Source organism: Pelophylax lessonae (genome assembly GCF_965119305.1).
Source record: "Pelophylax lessonae genome assembly, chromosome: 5".
Taxonomy (NCBI): Eukaryota; Metazoa; Chordata; class Amphibia; order Anura; family Ranidae; genus Pelophylax; species Pelophylax lessonae.
In genome coordinates, this window is record NC_138772.1 from 194,868,062 (window position 1) to 194,894,373 (window position 26,312).

The window sequence follows — 26,312 nt, forward strand, 5'->3', positions numbered from 1 at the left end:
TAAGGCACCGCTGAGTGTAGCCAATATAACTTAATTACATGACACAAGCATAGACTTACATGAGGGAAGTCTATGCTTGTGTCATGTAATAACATTATATTGGCTACACTCAGTGATGCCTTCTTTTCCTGTTTCTGACTGTCAGTGGGACTTCGCTTCTGCCTGCAAGAGCTGCCCTCAGTGTGAGCGTGATAAACGTGTGCACCCCGGAAGTCCACCTTTTAGTCTGGTTGCTCCTCTTCACCAAGACTTTTTTTGGAAAATCCTTCTCCCAGCGGAATCGTCCAACAAACTTTTTTCTCCAACATGTCCTCAAAGGCCATATTGAAGTGCTTTAATTCTTTTGCTAAGGGGGCGTCCGGTTTTGGGCAGTTTTGGTTCCAGATTGACTTCGGGTCATCATCAAAGCAAACCTTCTCTTGAGGCTACTTGGGAAGAAAGGCATTTTCTGGGAATACCTTGGGATTCTTTTTATTTGACCCCTGGCAGATCATGTCACGTCTCAAGAGTAGAGCTTTTTCCTCCTTAATCTTTAAGGTATCATAGATTGCTCCTAGCAGTTCATCCACTTCCTCCAAGGAAAGCCTGGACCTGGTAGACTTGGAGGCATCTCTCTCACCCTCCTCCTGTCCTGAATCAGATTGGGAGGAATCTGGGTCAGTAATATTAGGGGCATCCTCCTTACTCACTGAAGGCTCTCCTCAACCTGAAGCTACTGGAGTAGGGGAGGTGGGCACCTGATCGGCAACATGTCTCCTCCGGTCAGAGGAAAAACAAAAAACTGACCAGATGCCTGAGGGACCACCTTTTAAAGAGCTAGTGGCAATGTGTTTCCTGTCCAGTGGGAGGAGCTCCATCTCTCAAGGGCTGTTCTGGAAGATGGCATTTTACCTGAAAGCTTTTTTACTTTATAAACAAGTTGGGGAGCCAGTCTAAATGATGAGGCCACAATTGAGTGCTCTCGGAACAAGATTAGAGATTTTTTAGATAAATTCTGGTGTCTCTTTTGCAGACTTTGGATAGAAGCAACAGGTGTGGAAAATTGGGCTTTGGGTGTTGGTGGTGCCTTCACACTATAACCCTATAGAGGTACTCTTGATGAAAGCAAGAATTGGCCTTGCTATCAAAAATGGAAATTATTTGCCCTGGCCAAACAGTGGTTGAAAAGTTGGTCTTTGGGTGTCTGTGATGCCTTCACATCGTAACCCCCGAAGAGGTACTCTTGATGAAAGCAAGAACTGGCCTTGCTGTCAAAAATTTAAATGATATGCACCTGTCAAACTGTCTGTTGGGTGTTAATTGTTCCCATGAAACCTACACCAAAAATATTCATACAGATGCAATCAACACCCACAAAGGTAGGCAGCCTAGACAATCTTTCAAAGATTCCAGATCCAGAAAACACCTTATCAGCGACATCGGCATCAGGGGCTTGATAACTGCTGCTAATCCAAGACTGATTAATTTTATAAAAATGTCAGCAGCTCATTTGCATACTTGACATTTTTGGCCGGTGGTCTATTCTCATGACCCAGTAACCCAGTGGATCATCAACTGAGTGGACAGCTCTCCATGTCTATTTTCGCCCCTAGATAATCTCCCACCATATGATGAAGACGCTGCCGATGGGATTTGAAAGCTGACAGCGCTGGGCACCAAGGAGTAAAAAAAAATTGAAATGCATCACTGAGGTGGCCCCCTTCTCCACCACTCCTCTCTTGACCAACAGAAGCCTCAAAACTATGTTTTCCACGACACTGTAACCTACCAGGGTCGGGAAAAGCATTAGATAAACTCCTTTTTAAAGTTTCCTCAAGATTTTTAATTCTCTGCTCCCTCTGTGGGGACAGGATGAGTTCTGAGACTTTCCCCTTATAACAGTGGTTAAGGAGGGTTGCCAACCAATAGTGATCCTTCTCTTTGATGCCACGTTTTCTTGGGTCCTTTTGCAGGCTTTGAAAAATGAGGGAGTCCATGCACCGCAAGTTTGCGGTGGCATGAACAGATGATCACTGAGGGTTACAGTCTCTGGAACTGCCTCCTCTTGGCCATGTACTACTCCCAAGGGTTCTGGGGATGGAAAACGATCTCTTAAGAGTTAATAGTTTACTCCCTCTCATCTTATGTGTTCTGTGGCATCCCAAGAATGGTGCCTGCAAAAAGCAGGCCTTGAAAGAAAAGGATGTCCTCCGCTTCCTCCGGCTGCTGTCCCTCAAGTGCCCAGTCCATAATGCCTTGCAGAGCCTGCTCCAGCAACAGGGTATGTGTCACTGTTGCATGCATTGTCACTTATCACCATCCTTGTCGCCTCCTTAAATGGTGAAAGTACAGTGCATGCATCCTTTATCAGAAGCCATGTGCGTGGGGAAAAAAAGCTGAGTCGACATGAGCCTGTTGTTGTGCAATACTGACACAGGTACTCGTTGAGGCTTCTGAGAGGTCATGAGATATAGACGGGGTAGACCGGAAAGGTGAGGAGTGAGAAGGAGTAGAATTGCATCCCTTCTGTGTGGCTTTCAGGTACTCTTGCCAACTGGCTGAGTGGTGGAAGTCTAAATGGCTTGTCAAGCATGTGGCACCGAAATGGCTGGTGTTTTTGCCGTGTTTGATCTGCTTGAGACAAAGTTTGCAAATTACAAAAGTATGATCGGCTGCGCATGTGCTAAAAAAAAAGACCCAGACAGCTGGGCTGTGGAAAATGGGGCGGGAGATAACAGCTCCACTATCTGATGTAATAGGGTGGCTAATCTCTACTCTACCATGATGGCTGCCTCATTGGGTTTGTTCCTCACCCTCACTTTCCTCCTCTGCTCTATCCAGCACCCAAGTCATGTCAGTGACCTCATCATCATCTCCTCCATCCTCATCATCACTGGAGCCAACATGCCAATACGCTGCGACTGGAGGAACACGATTGCAAATTTGTTGTTTACCAGTGTTCTCCCCTATCTGTAGGCTCATGTTCCTACCTTCCTCAACCTCAGAACCAACATCTGAATCATGTAATGACTGTGCATAGTCAAGGAGCAATTGGTTGACACTGTGTTCAAATACCTCAGCTGACTCTTCTATGCCTGATGCTGGGGCTATGGTTGGAGTAGCTGTGGACAAGAAGGCAGAAAAAGCCCCTCTGGCAGCTGCAGTGGACTGCGCACTAGTCTCTGCTTGGGTGATGGAGGATGAAGAGGGTTTACTAAGCCAGTCCACCACCTCCTCTGCATGCTGTGGCTGGATAGCATGGACCACATCACTAAATAGAGGAAATGATGCCCTACCTGAGGACGGACCACATTCACCTTTGCCTGTGGACACAGATGCTGCTGGCCCCCACACAGTGCCATGGGATCATCTGTCTCTCCTTGTTGGCCTCCCAGACAGGATGGGAGGGGGGGGGGGACTTGTTAATGAAATGTAATAGAGATGGGGAAATATGTATGGAGATGCACTTTAATCAATGGAAAGTGGTGTTTGGTGCACTTTAAGTTCAACACTCACTACACAGACACACTCCACTGACACGCTACAATATACTGCAGTAAAACTGCACTGACGCACCTCAATATACTGCATTAAATGTGCCCTGATGCACTTCAACATACTGTAGTAAATGTACATTAATGCACTTCACTATACTGTAGTAAATGTGCACTAATGCACTGCAATATACTGCTGTAAACATGAACTAACACACTTCACTATACTGCAGCAAACATGCACTAACGTACAGCAATACACTGCTGTAAACGTGCACTAAAGCATTGCAATATACTGTGGTAAACGTGCACTAACACACTGCAATATACTGTGGTAAATGTGCACTAAGACAGCCCTCAAAAATTCCACTCGCCTGCTCGCATTTCGCAAGTGGAATGATGAGGAGGGCGAGTAAGGGGTGTGCTGTAAGAAAAGGGTGGACCCGGGGAGCAGAGCAGTGTGCCCTGAGCCCACCCATTGTGTGACAATAGCGAATGACTATTCGCTATTGTCACACGGATCCTCCTCCTGATCCTCCTCCTGGCCAATCAGGAAGCGGGTCCGAGACCCGTTTCCTGATTGTCCGAAAGGCAAATAATTGCCATTGGCCAAGGAGGAGGAGGAGAGACGCGGAGGATTGAGGAGAAGCCACCGCTGCATCAGGTAAGTGCACACTGGTCTCTCTGCATTTAAAGGGGCACGCTGTGGGCACTCTGCATTGAAAGGGGGCACACTGTGGGCACTCTGCATTGAAAGGGGGCACACTGTGGTCACTCTACATTGAAAGGGGACATGCTGTGGGCACTCTGCATTGAAAGGGGGCACGCTGTGGGCACTCTGCATTGAAAGGGAGCACGCTGTGGGCACTCTGCATTGAAAGGGAGCACGCTGTGGGCACTCTGCATTGAAAGGGGGCACACTGTGGGCACTCTGCATTGAAAGGGGGCACACTGTGGGCATTCTGCATTGAAGGGGGCATGCTGTGGGCACTTTGCATTGAAGGGGGCACGTTGTGGGCACTCTGCATTGAAAGGGGGCACACTATGGGCACTCTGCATTGAAAGGGGGCACACTGTGGTCACTCTGCTTTGAAAGGGGGCACACTGTGGTCACTCTGCATTGAAAGTAGGCAAGCTGTGGTCACTCTTCATTTAGGGGGGCACGCTGTGGGCACTCTAAAGTTGTTGTTGTTGCTGTTAATATTTTTTTGTAACTTAATTCTGAATAAAACATTTAACAGTGTAATTTTATGAGATATTTTATGAGGGCGTGTTTAGGGGCGGAGCAGGGTAGGGTTTGGGTGGGGCAACAAGTGGTGAGTAACTCTTAAGGCCTGGCTAGTAGCTCATGACTTGAAATTTTGAGCCCTGCACTAAGACACTGCAATTTACTGCGATAAACGTGCACTAATGCATGTAATTATACTGCAATAAACGTGCACTAACGCACTGCAATATACCGCAGTATACGCGTACTAATGCACTGAAATATACTGCGATAAGCATGCACTAACACACATCACTATACTGCAGTAACCGTGCACTAACGCACTGCAATTTACTACAGTAAATGTGCACTGATGCACATATGTATACTGCAGTAAACACACACAAATGCACTGCAATATACCGCAGTAAACACTCACTAATGCACTGCAATATACTGTAATAAACATGCACTAACGCACATCATTATACTGCAGTAACCGTGCATTAACGCAATACATTTTACTGCAGTAAATGTGCAGTAATGCATTGCAATATACGACAGTAAACATGCACTAACACTCGTAACTATACTGCAGTAAACGTGCACTAACGCGCTGCAATATACCGCAGTAAATGTGCACTAACACACTTCATTAAACTGTAGTAAACATGTACTAATGCACTGCAATTTACTGCAGTAAACATTCACTAACGCACTGCAATCTATCGCAGTAAACGTGCACTAACACATTTAACTATACTGCAGTAACTGTGCCATAACACACTGCCATATACTGCAGTAAAAGTATCCTGACGCACTACAATATAGTCCAGTATCACTGCCCTGACACTCTACACTGACACACTGCAATAGACCACACTAAACCTGCCCTGACACAATAAACTGACAAGGTAACTGAAAACTGGTAAAAATGAATGGTTGCACTACACTCGTGATGCACTATTACTATATTCACACTAAACTGATACTTTATACTCACAATAGAATCACAATAGCACACTATAGCACACTAACTCCCTAGTAGCAATAAACAGAGCCCTGTTCTATCTCTCCCCATGTCAATATCACACTGCAAATGGCTGCTATGGGAAGGATATTTATATAGTATGGGGTGTGACTAAAAGCAATGAGCCATGATTGCAGAGAATCATCATGACAGTGTCCAATCATGGCTCTGACAGTGCTATGTGCCCTGATTGGGCAAGGCTTTTATTGCTTCAGCCAATCAAGGCTTTCAACGCACTGTGCAGTGGTGCAGCGCATTGTGGAGTATTCAGCGGGCTGAAAAAATGGTCGAACACCCTGACAATTTGAATGTTCGAGTACATATTAGTGGGGTCCACAGTATCAGGTGAGAGAATACTCACAGGGGGTGGTGAAGGGCACTGTGGTGGTGTTTTGCACTTCTGAAGATATTGAAGTTTGGAGAAAGTACTTATTTTTTTCAGTTTCTCATTTGATTGCACAGATATTGTATGGTCTATGGGACTATTTGGACTAAGAATGTTTTTTTGCACATTTTCTTTGCACTTTTTTTTTGCACAGTTTTTTATTGTTGATCTTCTGTAGCATTTTGAATACATTATTTATAGGAACTATTTGATATATATATACTCATTCTTAGTGGTTTTGTTGGTTTAAAAGGTGCTATGCATGATATGGATGGTGATTGGTTTTGGGGTTGAATGGACAGGTCAGAGTCCAGAATTACACACAGTACCATGGCATGAAGGGAGAGACTCTTATATTATTAGTTGTATTATCGATCCTCAAAGAAAGATTGGGGTAAAGGGCTTGATGATGGGGATGGGGGAAGGTATATTATGAGCGCACTTTTAAATATTTATTTTTAGGATTTACTGGGAGCTAGTTGATATCACTAAGGTGAATGATGTGCTTCAAATGAAAGATTTTTTATAAGTGATCACATGACCTCTGTTCTCAGCTACACAAGGGGCTTAAAGAGCTGTGGGTGGAGACTCCTTGTGATGCTGGGGGGAGGCTTAGAAAAAGCAGCTTGAGTGGGGATGGAAACTGCAAGAGGCAGAGAACAGCAGTATACTGATATTTCCAGTGAACGGCTGTACTCGATGGCTTGCTAGCAGTTCTGACCATTGCAGGACAGTCAGGCTGTGCACCTAGCACAGCCAGAAAACTGGCCACACTGGAATGGATGTGCTTCTAGGCCCTGATGTGGTCAGTTTGAAATTGGAATGCAGGGGGACTGGAAGGACCATACTTTTTCATATAAAGGAAGCAATGCAAAGATGATATTATTTAATGCAAGTACATGGAGACATAGGGATTGATTTACTAAAATCGGAGAGTGCAAAATCTAGTGCAGCTCTGCATAAAATCCAATCAACTTCCAGGCTTTTTATTTTTTGCCAAAGCCTTATTGAGCAAGCTGTAGTTAGAAGCTGGTTGGCTACCACGCACTGCTGCACCCGATTTTGCACTCTCCAGTTTTAGTAAATCAACCCTGCAAAGATATGTTAGACATATGAAATGTTGGGGTAACATGCACTTTAATGTTCAGAATTATAAAAAGGAACAATACTGGACCACACAATAACTAGCTTTATTGGCTTCTGGCACATCATGCATGGCTTAAAATATTCTTCTGCATCTATTTTTATTTCCATAATCATTTCACCGTAGGCATTGCAGCCAGTTGAAAGAAATGGTTTTGGCAGTGCTAGACATTCAACAAAAGCTTTAAAGATATGCAAATCTCAGTTATTTCTGACTATGCCCACCAACCATTTTTCTTTTTTTTTAAACATGTTGGATAATAGCAAAGTTTATATGTAACTGATATATAACTGATCTTTATTATTACTTGAACAAATTTGCATCTTGTGTTTTTTGAAATAATGAAGAAAGTTTAGCACACTGAAAAATTATGTAGGTAGTGTAATCATAGTAATATGGTGTGCCAACCGCTACAAGATTCATGCTACAATTTTCCATTTTCATGTTCTTGGTGATCCAACAATTTTGTTTAGCTTTAGAATATTATCACATGTAGGCTCCTATATAATATAATATAATATAATATAATATAATATAATAAATATATCATATAATTGTTCTGGGGTCAATAACAGAGTATTAATATAATTGGCTTGTCAATGATTTAAATGTTTTCTAGCTAATGGACTACAGTTTAAACTATAGTAGACAGGTGAAAAAATATTTTAGTGTGTTAAGATCACTTTGACTTTTGACAAACTATAGGCAGGTGAAATGTTTTTACTACGATATCTGTAAGTGCCTGTGATGTGTTACTGAAATAAAAAAATTGCATGCAAAAATATGTTTAAAAAAAAAAAATGTTTGTGTTTATAAATGGTTTACCCCAGGCAGGGTCCCAATGTATTTCTGTTAGTTTGCTACTACAAGTATCAGTAGGGATCAATAAAATAATAGTTTTAATTGTATTGATCCTGCATTTGTTAAAATACAGTTTAAGTAAAGTACTTTAACACCACATTTATTATATTTTATGTATTTTATCCCTATTAATATCGAACTCCCAGAGAAGTAAATATTGTCAAAATGCAAAAGACATGTACATTATTACTTGATTCTTGGCGGGTTTTTTTGTGCATTTCTTCCAGATCTGTGCAATTATCCACAATAAAATAACTCCTTCACTTTGCCTCTGTGGAGGAGTTTCATGTTATAATGTCAATTCACTTTAGCTCTCTCTCTCCTTGTGCAGGGTGACTGGTCTTGTATCTGCTCCTTTCTACCTCTCTACAGGCAGCCTATAGTGGGTAGACCCGCTGAGACTCCCACACAGTTCTACTCTCAGTACAGCCACTTCTACTTTTACAAGTGATTATCTGGGTTTGTAAAGGCATGTGGTGCACAAATAAGTGGATGCATATCCTTTGCAGCTATTGAGAAATATTTTACATTAAAAGTTTCATGTCCAGAGGTCAGCTTTAAAATCAGTTCTCTCTATTTTTAATACAAGGAGCAGAGAAGGTGTTTTGTGATTCACTGATTGATGTTTAATACTGACAATTCTTATCTTGGCATCATTGGCATTTCTGTTTTTAGTAAACCTGGTTTGTTCAAGATGTATTAAATAAGGAAATATATCTATTAGACAAGAAGCAGGGATTTTTGCATACATTTTACTATCTGTGTTTAAAAAATAAATAGATAAAAACATTCTGGGGTAGAACTTGTTCCTTTCCTGGTTTAGGAATTGTGGCAACAATAGCACTTGGCATTTCTGAAGGGAAAGAGGCATAGGTTGCTGTATCTCAATAGAGATTGAGAGTATTTTTGTATAGTTTATAGCATTTACCAGGCAATTCATCTAGGTATGGAAACATATTGTTAGGTTGGGAGAATATGGTTCTATCATTTTCATGGTCATAAAATAAAGCATTCATTTGGGCCAGTTGAGAATTCGATAACTTGGATAATTAAGTTTTTTTTTTTTTTTACGAATGTGATAATTGCTTCAGCAGATGGTTGTGGGACAGTTTGATCACGCTTCAGGTTATTTAGGGACCCATATTAGGTGCTGAAGGTATTTGCTATGTCCTGAGGATTTTTATGGTTTTGAATGGGTTGGATCTGGTTACAGGTTTTAACTGTATATTGTTGGGTTTTGATTCTTCTAGTCAGTAGTTTTCTGGCTCTGTTGCCATTAGAATAGAGTAGTTGAGCTTTGCTCTCTTGAAATATTTTGGGTAGATTCACTGAGAGTTACAAAAATGGCAAATAAAATGTGGTAAAATATCGCATCCAGTAAATAAGTTGTGAAAGTTTAATTCACTAAGAATTTCCTGTACGGTATTTCGTAGATTTATCAGTAGTTATCGCAATTTTTAATGTGATAATTTTCGGCATTGAGCTGGTTGTTAAGGAGCAAACTGGGATTTGTCAAAAACAGCCTGGGGTCGGGGAACCCCCAGGCTGTTTTTTGACCGTGCTGGTTGCTAAGCAGCGAGTCGGAAAGCCGGCCTCCGCGTCCTTAACCATGGATGACTTATCAGCTGTCAGCGGGCTTCCCTGCTAACAGCAGGGAAGCCCGCTTTAAAAAAATGCAGTCAATTTTAAAAACATGGGAAAAAAACAGCGTGAGGTTCCCCCCCCCCCCCCCCCCCCAGTCCATACTAGGCACTTCAGGTCTGGTGTGGATTTTTAGAGGAACCCCACGCCAAATTAAAAAAAACATTTGAATGGAGCCCTACCCAAAATCTATACCAGACCCTTATATGAGCATGCAGCCCGGCAGGTCAGGAAACTGATATATACTGTGTTAAAAGGTGCAGTAATGCACTGATATTTACTGCCTTAAACATGCAGTAATGCATTGATATACTGTATACTGCGTTAAATGGGCAGTAATGCACTGATATATACTGCAGTATAATTATTAGTCTGCAGTTAAAAAAGAATGCTCGCACACCTTGGTGAGCTGTTGCACCAACCTTATTGACATGAATCATGGCTCCTGCACTAGAGATATCAGTTGAAACAAAGGAGAGGATTAAAAAACTTCTTCAAGAAGGTAAATCCTAACAGAATGTTGCATAAGATGTTGGTTGTTCCCAGTCAGCTGTGTCTAAAATCTGGACCAAGTACAAATCAAATGGGAAGGTTGTTAAAGGGAAGCGTGCTGGTACACCAAAGAAGACATCAAAGCGTCAGGATTGAAAACTTAAAGCAATATGCCTTGAAAACAGAAAATGCACAACAAAACAAACGAGGAACAAATGGTCAGAAACTGGAGTCAATGTCTGTGACCAAACTGTAAGACATTGCTTAAAGGAAATGGGATTTGCATACAGAAAAGCCAAACGAAAACCATCATTAACAGAAAAAAAAAAACAAGGTTACAGTGGTCTAAAGAAAAGAAGCCATGGATTGTGAATGACTGGTTGAAAGGGATATTCAGTAATGAATCACAAATTTGCATTGGGCAGTATGGAAGATGCTAGAACTTTTGTTTGGTGCTGTTCCAATGAAGACAACTGCCTGAAGAAAACATTTAAATTTCCACAATCATTGATGATATGGGGTTGCATGTCAGGTAAAGGTTCGGGGGAGATGACAGTCATTAAACCTTCAATAAATGCAAAGTTTATATTGAGATTTTTGACACTTTTCTTGTTGCATCAATTGAAAGGATGTTTGGTGATGATGACATCATTTTTCAGGATGATAATGCATCTTGCCTTAGGGCAAAAGCCACGAAAACTTTCCTTCAAGAAAGAAATACGCTGTATAATGTCAATGGCATGGCCTACAAATAGTTCGGACCTCAATTTAAGTGAAAATCGATGGTGGAAATGAAAAGAAAATGGTCCATGACAAGGCTCCAACCTGCAAAGCTGATCTGGCAACTGCAATAGGAAAAAGTTGGAGCCAAATCAATGGGAAATACTGTTTTTGATCATTAAATCCATGCCTCAGAGTATTCAAGCTGTTATAAAAGCTAGAGGTGGTGCAACAAAGTACTAGTTACTAGTGGTGTACTGTAGTGTTTTTTTTTTTCATGATTCCATAATATTTTCCTCAGAATTTTTTTTCCTCTGCTCGATCTGAAAAAACAGTTGCAATTTACTGCAGTCTGTTTTGTGTTTTTATAAGTGTTTATTAAAACCAATAGTTTTGAGGCATGTCTGTAATTAATTTTTTTCTACACAATTAAACAATTACAGCACATTTTCCAAGTGTGTTATTCCATACTTTTTGCCAGGGGTTGTATTACAAAAAAGATGATTGATTTAAAGCTTAAAACAAGAACATTTTTTAAAAATTGAGATGCTTCATATGTTAGTATTTTTGTAATGCTCTTATTTAATAAACTCCTACTCTAGCTGGTAATATTATATCAAGTAACGTTTTTTTTTTTTTTTTTTGTTAATTTTTGTTTTATTTAGACGGAACAGTTAATTACACTTTGGATTTTATTTGTCATCATCATAATTGGAAATTCAGTGGTCTTGTACTTAACAACGAAGGAGAGGGTTCGGAAGAGGAAATCTCGAATGACATTTTTTGTTATACAGCTTGCCATTACAGGTAGAAACATACATTTTATAAAACAGTACATTTCAATGCAGTTATTTCGCTGTTGGTATGTCTCTCATTTAATATGTATTCAAAATGTTACTACCTCTTACACAAATCCTTAAGAGGACCTTGCCATTCCTTGTTCTGCAAATTGTCTCTATGTGAAGGCACCCATTTTGGTAGAAGAATACGGCTTTGCTTTTTCATGTCAGACTGCCCCACTGATGACTGGAGGTTTGATGACTGACAGAAAAATATTCAAGAAACAGCAGAAGCAGTAAAGGAACACACATCTGCAGAGTTAAAAATTCAGCAGGTGGAACATGCATTCAGTGAAGGTAGTGAAATGCAGTCTTGAACTTCCATTCACATACAATGTGTATATATATATATATATATATATATATATATATATATATATATATATATATATTTATTTATATACACGGGAGATCAAAGTTAGAGAGCAATTTAGGAACACTTGATTTTTTTTAGAAATAATGTAATCTTCATTGCTCAACATTTGATGGAATGTTTGTTGTGGACATGCCATGCTAATAGAACAGTGTTTTTCAAAACGACCAAGACGCTTCAACAAAAAAACTTTATTTTGTAGAAAACACAAAGATTACAATTAGAGAACAGCAATGAATGTAGCACAGAGAAAAATTACAGCTAAAATTTCTGAAGGTTATAACAATCAACTATTAGGAGCAAGGTTGCAGGCCCTTGCTTTGAATGACTTCAGCTCATCTGTGGCCTCAGGACATCACTAGTCTCTCACACTACCCTGGTGTGATTTTGTTCCACTCTTCTTTGGGGACTGTAGGGGGTTTCTTGGCCATAACTTTGTCATCTAAGGATTTCCAGAGGTTTTCTATTTGGTTTAGATCAGGACTCTGGGCTGGCCATTTCATTATTTCAATGTTTTCAGCTTCAAGGAACTGCTTTACCTGTTTTGTTGTGTGACAAGGGGCTTTATCGTGCATGAAAATTGCTGGCTGATTGGGTGATGAACGGAGGTAAGGAACCACATGTTAATAAAAAGCAATATATCTGCGCTCAGAACAAAAGTTGCTTTTAACTAAAAACAAAGGCAGCCAGCACAAAATGGCAAGATTACACACCATACATAGCACATCAAAACAAAAAAGGGCAGTGCCAATGTAGATAAATATAATACAATAGAGGTGGTCATAGTCCAATTAAAAGTCCATGATGGAAAATTGGACAGAAAGAACTTCTCCATACACCAGTGGATAAATTAATAAAACTAACATCAAACCACCACATGCGAATAAGATGCAATCTGGTAAGGAACCGCATGTCGAAGAAGGTTCTGATAAACATTTGCATTCACTCTGTCATGTAGCATTATAAGCAATCCTGCTAAAGAAAACATCACCCAAACCATGACGCTTTCCCGTCCACCTTTCACTGACTTCTATACACACTTTGGATTAACTGTCTTTCCCCAGTTTGATGATGAACATGTTTCCCATCAAACCCAAATAAATTAAACTTGCTTTCATCACAAAAGTGAACTTTGGACCAGTTCTCCTCTGTCCACACAACGGTTAGTCTAGCCTTTTGATTCTTTCTGCTAATGAGAGGTTTGGTCACTGCGGACACTGTATGACAAGACAGATCCTTACTCTGTTTAGCACTGAACTGGCAAGCAATCACAGCTGCAGTAATGAACCGATAGCCCATTGAGATTCTCTGCATTATCCTGTCCTTCCTTGCAGTTGTCTTTCGTGGATGACCAGCCTTCTTGGGAGACTTGAATTAGTTTGTGATGTTGTAAAGATGCAATATTCTAGAAATCACAGATTTGAAACTACAAACATCTCTTGCTATGGCTCAAAATGTCATCCCTTTGGCCTTCATCTGGACAACCTGGTGGTTTCAGTCACTTTAGAACGGCTCACCATTTTGCAAAGTCAATGAAAACTGGAAAGATAGGCTGCCAGTTATATAGGGTTTGTCAGATAATTAAAGAAATTAGCACAAAGTGCCAGATTAAAACCAATAACTGGGAGATATGTGAAAGTTTTCTCTAATTTTGATCAATGTTCTTTTTCAAATCTCATTGAAGTTTTCTTATTCTGTGCATCAAAATCTATGTAACTTATGAAATGTGCTTAACAAAACTGCTCTTTTACTCCTGTTTAGATCATTTCAAATAGGGCTAAGCAGTGAACTTGAAATCTAAGAAATTGTAGGTTCTCGCATGTGTATGTATAGGTATATACAGTACATATATATATATATATATATATATATATATATATATATATATATATATATATCCAATCACTATAAATCATAGAGAGGACACCCAATTAACTACCAATTCCAAGAAAAAGAATAGAGGGGACATGATCCTCAGTTAAAAAGTTTACTGTGAATACCAATCATCCATACAAATATTGAACAAAGCAGCAACTGTACAGTTTCAAGCATCCCTGCTCTTCATCAAGCTGTGTGTAACTCTTAAAAAACATATTCCTACTGTACCTATATACCCACATGGAAGGGTGTAACCACACAGCTGTATCCCCAACAGCCACTCCTTCCTAAATTAACCCCTTCAGTGTACTATATACAAATTTTACTACTCACAATGGTTCCCTTAATTGTATTGTTGAAACAAACTATGGGAACCATTTTAAGAAGTAGAATTTGTATATAGTACACTGATAGGGTTAATTCAGGAAGGAATGTCTGCTGGGGATACACCTGTCTGGTTAAACCCTTCCATGTGGGTATATAGGTAGGAATATGTTATTTTAGAGTCACTCACAGCTTGATGAAGAGCAGGGATGGTCAAAACAGTACAGTTGCTGCTTTGTTCATATATATAAAGTATCTCACAAAAGTGAGTACACTTCTCACATTTTTGTAAATATTTTATTATATCTTTTCATGTGACAACACTGAAGAAATTACACTTTGCTACAATGAAAAGTAATAAGTGTACAGCTTGTCTAACAGTGTAAATTTGCTGTCCCCTCAAAATAACTCAACATACAGCCATTAATGTCTAAACCGCTGACAACAAAAGTGAGTACACCCCCAAGTAAAAATTGAGCCCAATTAGCCATTTTCCCCCCCAGGTGTGTTAAATGTGATGTTATCGCTCTAACTTTCTCATGCTGGTCACTGGAGGTTCAACATGGCACCTCATGACAAAGAACTCTCTGAGGATCTGAAAAAAGAATTGTTGCTCTACATAAAGATGGCATAGGCTATAAGAAGATTGCCATATGCCGCACACTGCATCTAATTGTCTGCTTGGCTGTCGTCCGACAAGGAAGCCTCTTCTAAAGATGATGTACAAGGAAGCCAGCAAACAGTTTGCTGAACTAAGCACATGGATTACTGGAACCATGTCCTGTGGTCTGATGAGACCAAGATAAACTTATATGGTTCAGATGGTGTCAAGCATGTGTGGCGGCAACCAGGTGAGGAGTACAAGGACAAGTGTTTCTTGCCTACAGTCAAGCATTGTGGTGGGAGTGTCATGGTCTGGGGCTGTATGAGTGCTTCTGGAACTGGGGAGCTACAATTCATTGAGGGAACCATGAATGTCAACATGTACTGTGACATACTGAAGCAGAGCATGATCCCCCCCCCCTTCGGAGACTGGGCCGCAGGGCAGTATTCCAACATAATAACGACCCCAAACACACCTCCAAGAGGACCACTACCTTGCTAAAGAAGCTGAGGGTAAAGGTGATGGACTGGCCAAGTATGTCCCTAGACCCAAACCCTATTGAGCATCTGTGGGGCATCCTCAAATGGAAGGTGGAGGAGCGTAAGATCTCAAAAATCCACCAGCTCCGTGATCTCGTCATGGAGGAGTGGAAGAAGACTCCAGTGACAACCTGTGAAGCTCTGGTGAACTCCATGCCCAAGAGGGTTAAAGGCAGTGCTGGAAAATAATGGTGGCCACACAAAATATTGACACTTTGGGCCCAAATTGGACATTTTCACTTTGGGGTGTACTCACTTTTGTTGCCGGCGGTTTAGACATTAATGGCTGTGTGTTGAGATATTTTGAGGGGACAGCAAATTCACACTGTTACACAAGCTGTACACTAACTACTTTACATTGTAATTTCTTCAGTGTTGTCACATGAAAAGATATAATAAAATATTTACAAAAATGTGAGGGGTGTACTCCCTTTTGTGAGATACTGTATATTTACACACACACAAAAGTGTGACAAAACATTCATTTTAAAGTTTTTATGCTAATTTAAATTTTTTTTTTATTATTTAGTGAATAGTTATTAAATAGGGAATGTTTATATTAGAATATCGTAGATGTATTCAATATAAAAAATGGTCCATGAACTCAGAAGTAAGAATTTTGTCCCAAAATAGGGAACACCTATAAATAATAAATGTGTCTAAGCAGACCTTTGAATATATACATTTTGCTTTAAATTCCTCACGGAAAAAAATAGCACTGTACTTCCTGGTATGTGAGTGTTCGTAGGCACTTTTGTACCTACAGAGCTATATACTGCACATTTTGATTGTCATTCATATATAGTGGGAGTTAGCTTAAAAAAAAAATAGCATTTAAGGTTTCACTGTGTGGTGACATATTGATATTCATCTTTAATTTCTTGTTTTGTTGACTGCTCTATATGTGACATGATTTTTTTTTCATGGGAAGCAGACAATTTGTGTGATGATCTTTGTAAAACAATATTAATTATTTAGGGGTATTATATGTAAAACGATAGCTTAAAAAGTAGGGGTATTGCTCACAGCTATCATTTAGTTGTAGCATTTATTTTCTAACCAACTCTAAAATAATTACAGGGAGATGTTTTAGAGAATATGTCTGAATTTTTTCAAACAAGGGTCATGACACTTTAAAACTTGGTTCACAAAACTATTATGATTGTTAACATTGCTTTAGCATAACAGAGGCACAGCTGGTCCTAAAAAATATATATTTTTGTTTATGGGGTTATGGGGTAATATGTTTATGGATTCATGTTCTCCAGGGCAGTACCCAGACCCCCCATACCCCTTTTATGGCCAATTACTTGCATATAAGCCTTCAAAATAGACTTCAATTGGGTTCACTTTTTGGGTTAGAACATTTCCCCTGTTCAGGAGTTCTGCTGCGAACCAAACCGGGTGTGTTCGGTCTATCTCTAATGATGAATGATGCAATGCTACATCTTGCACCATATTAGCTATTATCCAAAAACTAGTTCAGAAACCACACTATTGCCAATAGTGACTAAAATCGGTAAATTGTAGCAGCAACTTAACAATGCGATATAACCAGTTATTACAAACGACAAATAGCTAAGGTTATTACAAAAAAGTGTGAAAAACTGAAACATTCAATAAATTATAACTGCATATTGTAAAAGTTGTCCAAGTGAAAAAATTGACAATTATTGAAGAAATCTTTAAACAAAATTCATCAAGGAATCCAGCACCAAAAATAATAGAAACTCCTTCTGTGAAAACCACCACCTCAGATAATAGAGGCGCTTATCGGATCCTATTGACCCCCCCATCTCTAGAGAGGTCAACAAGTTATAGTTATAACCCTCTATGGGATGTTTTAGATGGAAAACAACTTCTATGGAACTTAACTTACACTTCTGCTAGGTGCCCAAGTAGCCCTATGATTGGGCGGGCATCCGTGGCATGCGGGAGCGAAGTCCACACAGTCTGAGCAAGGTAGTGAACAGCCCAGCGGCACTTCTCATGGGGCAGCCCGGCGACACCATATGCAGTTTTAATTTATTGAATGTTTTGGTTTACACTTTTTTTGTAATAAGTGCAGCTATTTATTGTTTATATTAGCTATTATATAGTACTTAACATGGTATTGGAACTAATAATGCCATAGGGAAACCCAAAGAGTCTCATTTTCAGAACTGCCTGCATGCACAGAAAAAGTTACAGCCAGGATTTCCTAATTTTCAGCTGAAGACTTGGGTGTGTAGATAGGATAGCTTGTGCTCCCTCTGGTACTCATCTGATTCTCTTATCAGTTTACCAAGAAGAGAGTTACAACCTACTCTGATGCCTTTTGGAGGGTAGGCATGTTACCTAATGGTTTTTCCAAAATTACACCAAGGGTACTTAAAAAAGGTGGCTGGTAGCCAAATTCTGGTAATGTTTCAGTACCGTGAAAAGTACCTTGGAAGAAAAAAAAAAATCACAGCTTTCTCTGGACCCTTTAAATCTAGCTTAGTGGTCCTTTCTATGCATGTTTTGGTATCCCTTACTCACTCAGGGTGTGAGTAATCCAATTAGGTTCACTGTTTATATTCATGATATTAATAAACAAGTGCAAGAGGACTTCTGTACTTTTGTAAAAATTATTTAAATGACGTAATAGGAAGTATAATTTCATAAAATATATACTCTATTCTACAGTACAGGCAATATTTCAGAATATATCCTATCATATTTGCATGCGAAAATATGATGATAGCAAAGCACTCTCAAGTTCAGAGGGTCTCTTTACCGTGCCTGTTTCAAACTGTGCCTCCTCCTTAGCAAAAAAAAAGTTCAAAAGTTTGGGCACAAAGGAGAAATTTATTACAGTAACTGGACTCTGGAAGATTCCTATAGTCTGTTTCCCAGACAAGATAGGATGGACCAACGTGGTCAGGAAGCACAGGGAAGGATTCACCGGTCAGCATTCACATGATACCAACATGCTAGTAGGAATCAACAAAAAAAAAAAAAAGTACTCAGAATTTGGCCAAGAATAGACTAAACCTGAAACCTTTCAAGGTTAGGGTGTGCTAACAAGGGTTTAGTCATGCAGCTTGTTAAAAATACAAAATTGTTAGAGTATAGCCAAAGGGAGAAGCACAATGAGAAAGACCATAAACTAAGAACAGAAGTTGCACTAGGCCTTGGTAGCAAGAAAAACATCTAATCAAAATTAAAAAAAAATAGAGAGAATTTATTGAAACAGCAAGTTTTGGATTTATTTTGGTGATCTTTTGGATTTTGTATAATATAAAAGGTCCCTTCCATTGTACACTTCTCTAATGGTTTCCTTCTGATTTAATGCTTATAATTTTACCTTTTTTGGGTGCATGTGCATTTTATTGCTTGTTGGTATTCAAATATATTAGCAGTGCATGGAGGAAGGATGACATCCAGAGACACAATAGCAAGGTAAAATGATATTGACATTTACTGAATGTGAACAAAACATGGATGAATAATACTTAGCTGTAAACAGGCATAAACATTGAACTCAGGCTGAAAAGCTTTGCTTCCTTTGGGGAGACATCAACAATGACCTTAGTCACGTGATTAAGGTACAGCAGTTCTGAGTAAGGCTGACAAGGTTAGGGAGGTGACTCTCTCTTTATATACCATAATGGAAATAGGTACAATAAATTCTGAACCAATTGACATTACATTGCCAAAACAGAACAAAACAGTGTAAGGAACAATGTCATATTATCACTGCATGTTAACTCTATAAGCAAGTTCATCATTAAATATTGTAATTTCCATCAGTTGGTGAACAATTATTACTGCAGCTGCCTTGGGTTATATGCATTTTGCCCCAACCTGATGAATGCTTGTTTTTTGTCTAGGGGTAGAGGAATAAAGTATAATACATACCTTATTCCTCACTCCAGCAGGAGTCTTCAACCTGTGCAACCAGCCCCCTGTATCCTCTTCTCTAAGGCACTCTGGGCCATGACTACAGGCATGCACGTATAATACAGAATTAATAGTCCTGCATTGTACATGATGGCACTGAGGGACTGCTCAAAGCCCAGAGTGTCAGGGAGAGGAGGAAATTGCTGGAGTATTTATAATGATTTTCTTCTAACTATACAAAAATGTTTTGCCTTTCATTTCTATTTTAAACTGAATGGGTTGTTTTACAAGGGAATTGTTGGTAATCACTTTAACTGTCCACATTTCTCACAAATTCTGAGTTTAAGAGATATGAAATAAATAAAAAAAAAAAGTACAAAAGTACATAAAGGTCCAAACTTGTGCTACATATGTGAAGGTTTCTATAAACATTCAAAAACTGAGTTCTCCTTCTCCAGTGCAATATACTGTATCTGTGACCTCCAAATGTGGACCTCAATATAATATAAAGGTCATAAAAGCTTAAATCATCCACTCCAAGGGGATTTCTCCTCCAGCAGCTCTAGACTCACAGATAAGGATACTTGCAAACACAAAATAAAATAATAGTGTTCTCTGTATTAAAGGCTATATTCATACAAGTTATATATTACCATATATAATGTAATATTTTTACTTACTTTCATTAAAGATCTATGGTGAAAAAAAAAAAAAAGGATATATTCATCCAGCTGCCAAAAAAGCACTCCCAGGAGAGCACTGTGTAGTCTATTGCAGCAGACAGCAGACCCCACATGTACTAGACACTTGGTGCTGCCTGGGTTATTGAGGCAGCTGGCGACAAAGTGGCTGTGGTTGTTATAAACAGAGTCCCAACCATTAGTGCAGTCTCATCAGTGCCTCCCCATCAGTGCCCATAGTGCCTTCTTATCAGTGTCCATCAGTGCTGCCTCACCAGTGCCCATCAGTGCAGCCTCATCAGTGCCCATCAGTGCATGTTCATCAGCACACATCAATGAAGAAGAAAAATTACTTATTTGCAAAATTTTATAACAGAAACTCAGAAAAAAATGTTTTTTCAAAATTTCTGGTGTTTTTTCATTTGTTTAGCAAAAAAATTAAAAAACCCAGTGGTGGAGAAATACCACCAAAAGAAAGCTCTATCTGTTTAAAAAAAATGATAAAAATTTTATATGGGTACAGTGTTGCATGATGGCACAATTGCCATTCAAATTGGCAAGGGCAGGAAGGTAGTGAAAGTGCCCAGTATTGAAGAAGTGGTTAAAAATGCAAAACTCTAACAAAGCCTAAATGCAGCCATAAAAAAATGAAAAATCAGCACAAGGGAGATAACTTACATTCAGTTGGATCTGTTCATTCAGTTGTTGATGTAATTCTTGTTCTTTGGGTTGAAATCCTCCCCTCCATCAATGCCCCCCTACCCCTGCTGCTGTAATCTTCTGTTGCGCCAGGGATTAATAGCACCAAGGGGCTATCACAGACTCTCCAGAGAGTCAAACTATAAATCATGATCTATGAGTGGAGGACAGGCACTTAAATAATAGCTCTGCCCCCTCCATTCAAAGATCCTGTTGCATTCATAGAAGCTGTAGTATAGTACATTAAGAAGAAAATAGATGGGTACACTTTATGGGAGCCTGTGACAGCTCCTTATTTGGATTCAGCCCCTTCGCAGCAGAATAATATGGCAGTGGGGGACAAGGGACACATCCTACTTACTGTAAATTTTGTCCCTTGTGCTGATATATCTGTTTTTGTTTTATCTGCACTTAGTCTTTAAAACATGCCTGGAGGATGCCCTAATGTTACCCGTGAAGTAGTGCAATGTAAACAACCTACTACAGCAAAACTGACATTTACAAAGAAAAGAGTGAGTTTAAATTGGCAGCAATACATTACATATCTCAACTGCTTTGTTCTGTTTCAAACAAATTGTTTGGGGATTCCATTCATCTACAGGTATACTGGCATATGGTCAATGACATCACTGGGATCCTGTGACATCAGATACCAAATGAGGTCAATGTTCCCCCCAAATTCTATACCAGACCCTTCAGGCCTAGTATAGATTTTAACCATCTCAGCTCTGGAAGGTTTTACCCCCCTTCTGTAATGTTGTGGTACCTCTGGTACCCTTGTTCTATATTTCTCCTTTGCTAATTGCGTCCCATCTTGTGTAACAAGAGACGCATATACCTTTAAGACCGGATGACATCATTGCCCAGCGCCGCTATGAGCGGCTATTTCAATCGCCGGCTTTCTCTCACTCATCGCTCGTTCAAACCACATGTTGACCACGCCTTCTCCTGTGAAGTCAGAGTTGCTGACATTTCCTTTGCTGAACTGACGCCGGAACCTCGCCGCTGATCCGTATCTCGCTACGGGATCACCTCTCTATCTATGGACATTGTTACTACTAACCTATCTAAGTGATAAGTACCCCACAGGGGATTCCTTACTAACCAACCTCCTACTGTCATCTACTGCAATTACCAGGACTATCTATCTATCTATTCCATACCATCTGCATAGACTGTTAGCTCTTGGGACTACCTTCAACTATCCTTGCACTAGGTTACTCTGTCTAAGTATACTCCATCTGTGTCCTCTTACCATCTGCACTATACTAGACATCAGAACCTATCTGCTTTACCATCACCTGCAACTCTCCTAATATTACTCCTAGTAATCACCATACAACCTGTCTCTCATCTATACATTCTCATATGTTCTATCCCTCCACTAAAACATCTGATTGAGTATATGTATATTGCATAACAGGCTGTACACCGTGATGAAGTCTTGAGAGTTGGATAGGTTTATTCAACAGTATCTCTGCAAGGCTACTGAGTGTGATAATTCTGCAGCTGAAAATCCATCCATTAACAAAAACGCATGAACGTTACAGATTGAACGAGCCTTAAAAAAAAAAATATGGATTCAGCAGAATTACCCACTCATGTACTACAATTAAAACAGCAAGTAGATGCATTGATCCTTGCGCTTACAGAGGTACAAAACGAAAATCAGACCTTGAGACAGCAGGTTGGCCGTCTCACACAGCTTTCTGCTACTCAGCCCCGTGAGCCTAAGATAAACTCTCCTCTAGTGTTTTCTGGTGATCGGAGCAAATTTCGTGAATTTAAAAACGCATGTCGTTTACTTTTTTTGTTAAAACCTGTAACCTACACCACTGACCAAATTAAAGTTTGTACCATCATCTCCTATTTAACGGGTGAACCCCGGGCCTGGGCAGACGCTCTCTTTGAAAAGGATGATCCACTCCTTAATTCTTACCCTCTATTCCTAGCACAACTCGCTAGTTTATATGAAGACCCCAATAAGCAGAGTACCGCTGATACCCAGTTACGGGCCTTGAAACAAGGAAGGAGACCCGTTGAAGATTTCGTGGCAAATTTTAAAAGATGGTCCCCTGATTCAGGGTGGAACGACACATCTTTGAGAACGCAGTTTAGACTCGGCCTATCTGAGGCCGTTAAAGACGAGCTCGCCCGAGCGGATTTACCTGGCACTCTGGAGGGACTGATACAGACCAGTATCAATATTGACAGACGACTACGAGAAAGAAAGGCTGAGAAGATGGGCTCACCATTTTACAGTCCTTCTCGGATGTTGCCTGCTGACCCTACTCCTATGGAGGTAGGAATGATACGCCCACCTCTGACCCTTTCTGAACGTGCCAGAAGGAAGACCGAACATCTCTGCATGTACTGCGCATCCCCGAATCATTTGATAAGCGGCTGTCCCCTTGTCCGCAGAAAAGAGGGTGAGTGTTCAAATGTCTTGCTAGGCGGACTCACAACTTCCTTTTCTAATCCTTATCTTTTTGTTCATTTAACATTGCAGTGGGACCAAACTAGGATCACCACCCAGGCTATGATCGACACAGGATCTTGTGGAAACTGCATTGACATTTGTTTTGTCTCCCTTAATAAAATACCTATTGTTTCAAAACCCAAACCTGTCTCCGTTAGTTTTATTAACGGTACCCCCCTATCCTCTGGTCCTATCACCAGTCAGACACAGGCACTCCTTGTAACTGCTGATGAGTCTCATGTGGAGACCACCACCTTTGATGTGTTAACATCACCACACTTCCCAATCATTTTGGGACTTCCCCGGTTACACATACATCAACCAATCATCGATTGGAAAACAAGAACGCTAGCGTTCTCTTCTCACTATTGTGAAACGACGTGTAATCTCCCCACATATGGTAGGATCCTGTCTGTAGTGCTGGATGACATTATACCCAAGTGTTATCAGGACTTATCGGAGTTTTCCTTGAAAAAAACGCTCAAATGCTACCTCCTCATAGGGACTATGATTGTTGTATCGATCTACTCCCTAATAGCAAGTTGCCCTTCGGACATGTTTATCCTCTCTCACAGGATGAACTCTCTCATCTTAAGGAGTATCTGGATGAGAACTTGGCAAAAGGATTCATCCGACCTTCTACTTCCTCCACTGCTGCTGGACTCTTCTTTGTCCGCAATAAGGATTCTAGCCTTAGGCCTATCATTGATTTCAGACAATTAAATGCCATTACAATAAAGGATCGTTATCCTTTTCCTCTTATTCCTGAACTTATCGAACAGGTGCGTGGAGCTTCTCTCTTTTCAAAATTGGACCTAAAAGGGGCATACAATTTAATTCGAATCCGTAAAGGGGATGAATGGAAGACGGCATTCAGAACCAGATACGGACTGTTTGAGTACCTTGTAATGCCATTTGGGCTATTTAATGCTCCCGCAGCCTTCCAACGGTTTATAAATGAGATATTCAGAGACTTGCTTGACGTTTGTGTTGTAGTATATTTGGACGATATACTCATCTATTCTCATTCCTTACCTGAGCACATAAAACATGTGAGACTTGTGTTGTCAAGACTACTTGCACATAACTTATATGTTAAATCAAAAAAATGTTTGTTTCATAAAGAAGAAGTACTATTCCTAGGATATATTATATCAAAAAATGGAATCAAGATGGACATGAGCAAAATATCCTGCATTCTAGATTGGCCTGTGCCAACCACTCGCAAAGCATTGCAAAGGTTCCTAGGATTCTCTAACTACTATAGGAAATTCATTAAGAACTTCTCTGCGATTGTGAAACCTCTCACACAACTCACAAGCACGAAGAAACCATTTAATTGGTCAAAAGAAGCAGATGGAGCATTCTGTCTGCTGAAATCAAGCTTCACTACTGCCCCCATACTATGCCATCCAGACCCATCCCTTCAATACATCTTGGAGGTAGATGCGTCAAATATGGCAGTAGGAGCAGTTCTCTCACAACGACCAACAAACACCTCACCTCTTCACCCAGTTGCTTTCTTCTCAAAGTCATTAAGCAGCCCCGAGGTGAACTACCCAGTAGGAGAGAAAGAGTTATTAGCCATAAAACTGGCATTAGAGAATTGGCGACATCTACTTGAGGGCACTCAATTACCAATCCTGATATATACTGATCACAAAAACCTTCAATACCTTCAGACTAATAGAACTCTTTCCCACCGACAGGTTCGGTGGTCGTTATTCTTTCTGAGGTTTAATTTTTTAGTGACTTATACGCCCGCAGACAAAAATAAAAAAGCGGATGCACTTTCACGACTAGCCGAGAAAGATTCTACCGAGGTTCCCTCAGTTCCTATAATACCACTTGAACGTATTATCGGTGTCATTCGCTCCCTGAAGGAAGAGATTTTGCACAGCATAGGACTGGACTCACCTCCACCACAACTAACTACTGACGCAGAAGGCTTCCTCTATTACAACGATAAATTATACATACCCCCTACTATGCAAACCAAAATCTTGGAATTGTCGCATGACGTACCTATGGCAGGACATATGGGTATGACTAAAACTTTAAATCTACTTACTAGGCAGTTTTGGTGGCCAGTCATGAAGACAACCGTAAAAAAGTTTGTTTCATCTTGTGATATCTGTGCAAGGTCTAAAATCGACAACACGAAACCATCGGGGTTACTTTGTAGTTTACCGATACCCCAGTTTCCGTGGGAAGATGTATCCTTAGACTTCATAGTGGAACTACCACCTTCCAAAGGATTCAACACCATCTTGGTATCAGTGGACCATCTGACCAAGATGGCACATTTTACTCCTATCCGAAGACTACCTTCGTCCAAACAAACAGGGGAATTACTTGTGAAACATGTCTTTAAGTTACATGGTATTCCAAAAACATTGCTGTCTGACCGTGGTTCACAATTCATCTCAAAGTTTTGGCTAGCTCTATGTCAGATACTACGAATAGAGCGTAAACTTACTTCTCCATACCACCCTCAGACCAACGGACAGACAGAGAGAGTTAACCAGTGCATTGAACAGTATCTGCGTTGCTATACTTCGTATCTACAGGACGATTGGGCAGATCTCCTCCCGCTGGCGGAATTCGCCTATAACAACGCGACTCATAGCACTACTAAACAAAGTCCATTTTGCCTAAATTATGGGTTTCATCCCACACTCCTTCCACCATGTATCTTGCCATCTAGTAATCCAGTGGCATCTGATTATCTTGCCCAGATAAAGGATTCTCTGGGATTACTCAACAATACCATATCACATGCTCATAGCCAACAAAAGAGGTACTACGACCTCCGTAGGAAACCCTCTCCCCAATATGCCATTGGGGATCTTGTTTGGCTTTCTACAAAAAATCTGAGATTAAAAATCCCTAGTAAAAAACTTGGACCTCTATTTCTGGGACCTTTCCCAATAGAGAAGCTTATTGGAAAAGCTACAGTACATCTCACATTACCAGCAGACCTCAAGATACATCCTGTCTTCCATGTGTCTCTACTCAAGCCCCATGTTCCTAACCAAGGAATAAGGCCTACTATCTCACCTCCACCTCCTGTACAAGTG

The 26,312-nt window shown here is 40.2% G+C and overlaps 1 protein-coding gene across 1 annotated transcript in view; it reads left to right on the top strand.

Moving 5' to 3' along the window:
• NPSR1 (neuropeptide S receptor 1) overlaps positions 1 to 26,312 on the top strand; it is a 387,050-nt gene that overhangs the window by 90,384 nt on the left and 270,354 nt on the right. Inside the window, exon 2 of the mRNA XM_082259924.1 lies at positions 11,619 to 11,760. Coding sequence (XP_082116050.1) covers positions 11,619 to 11,760 — 142 coding nt within the window. The remainder of the gene's footprint in view (positions 1 to 11,618; positions 11,761 to 26,312) is intronic.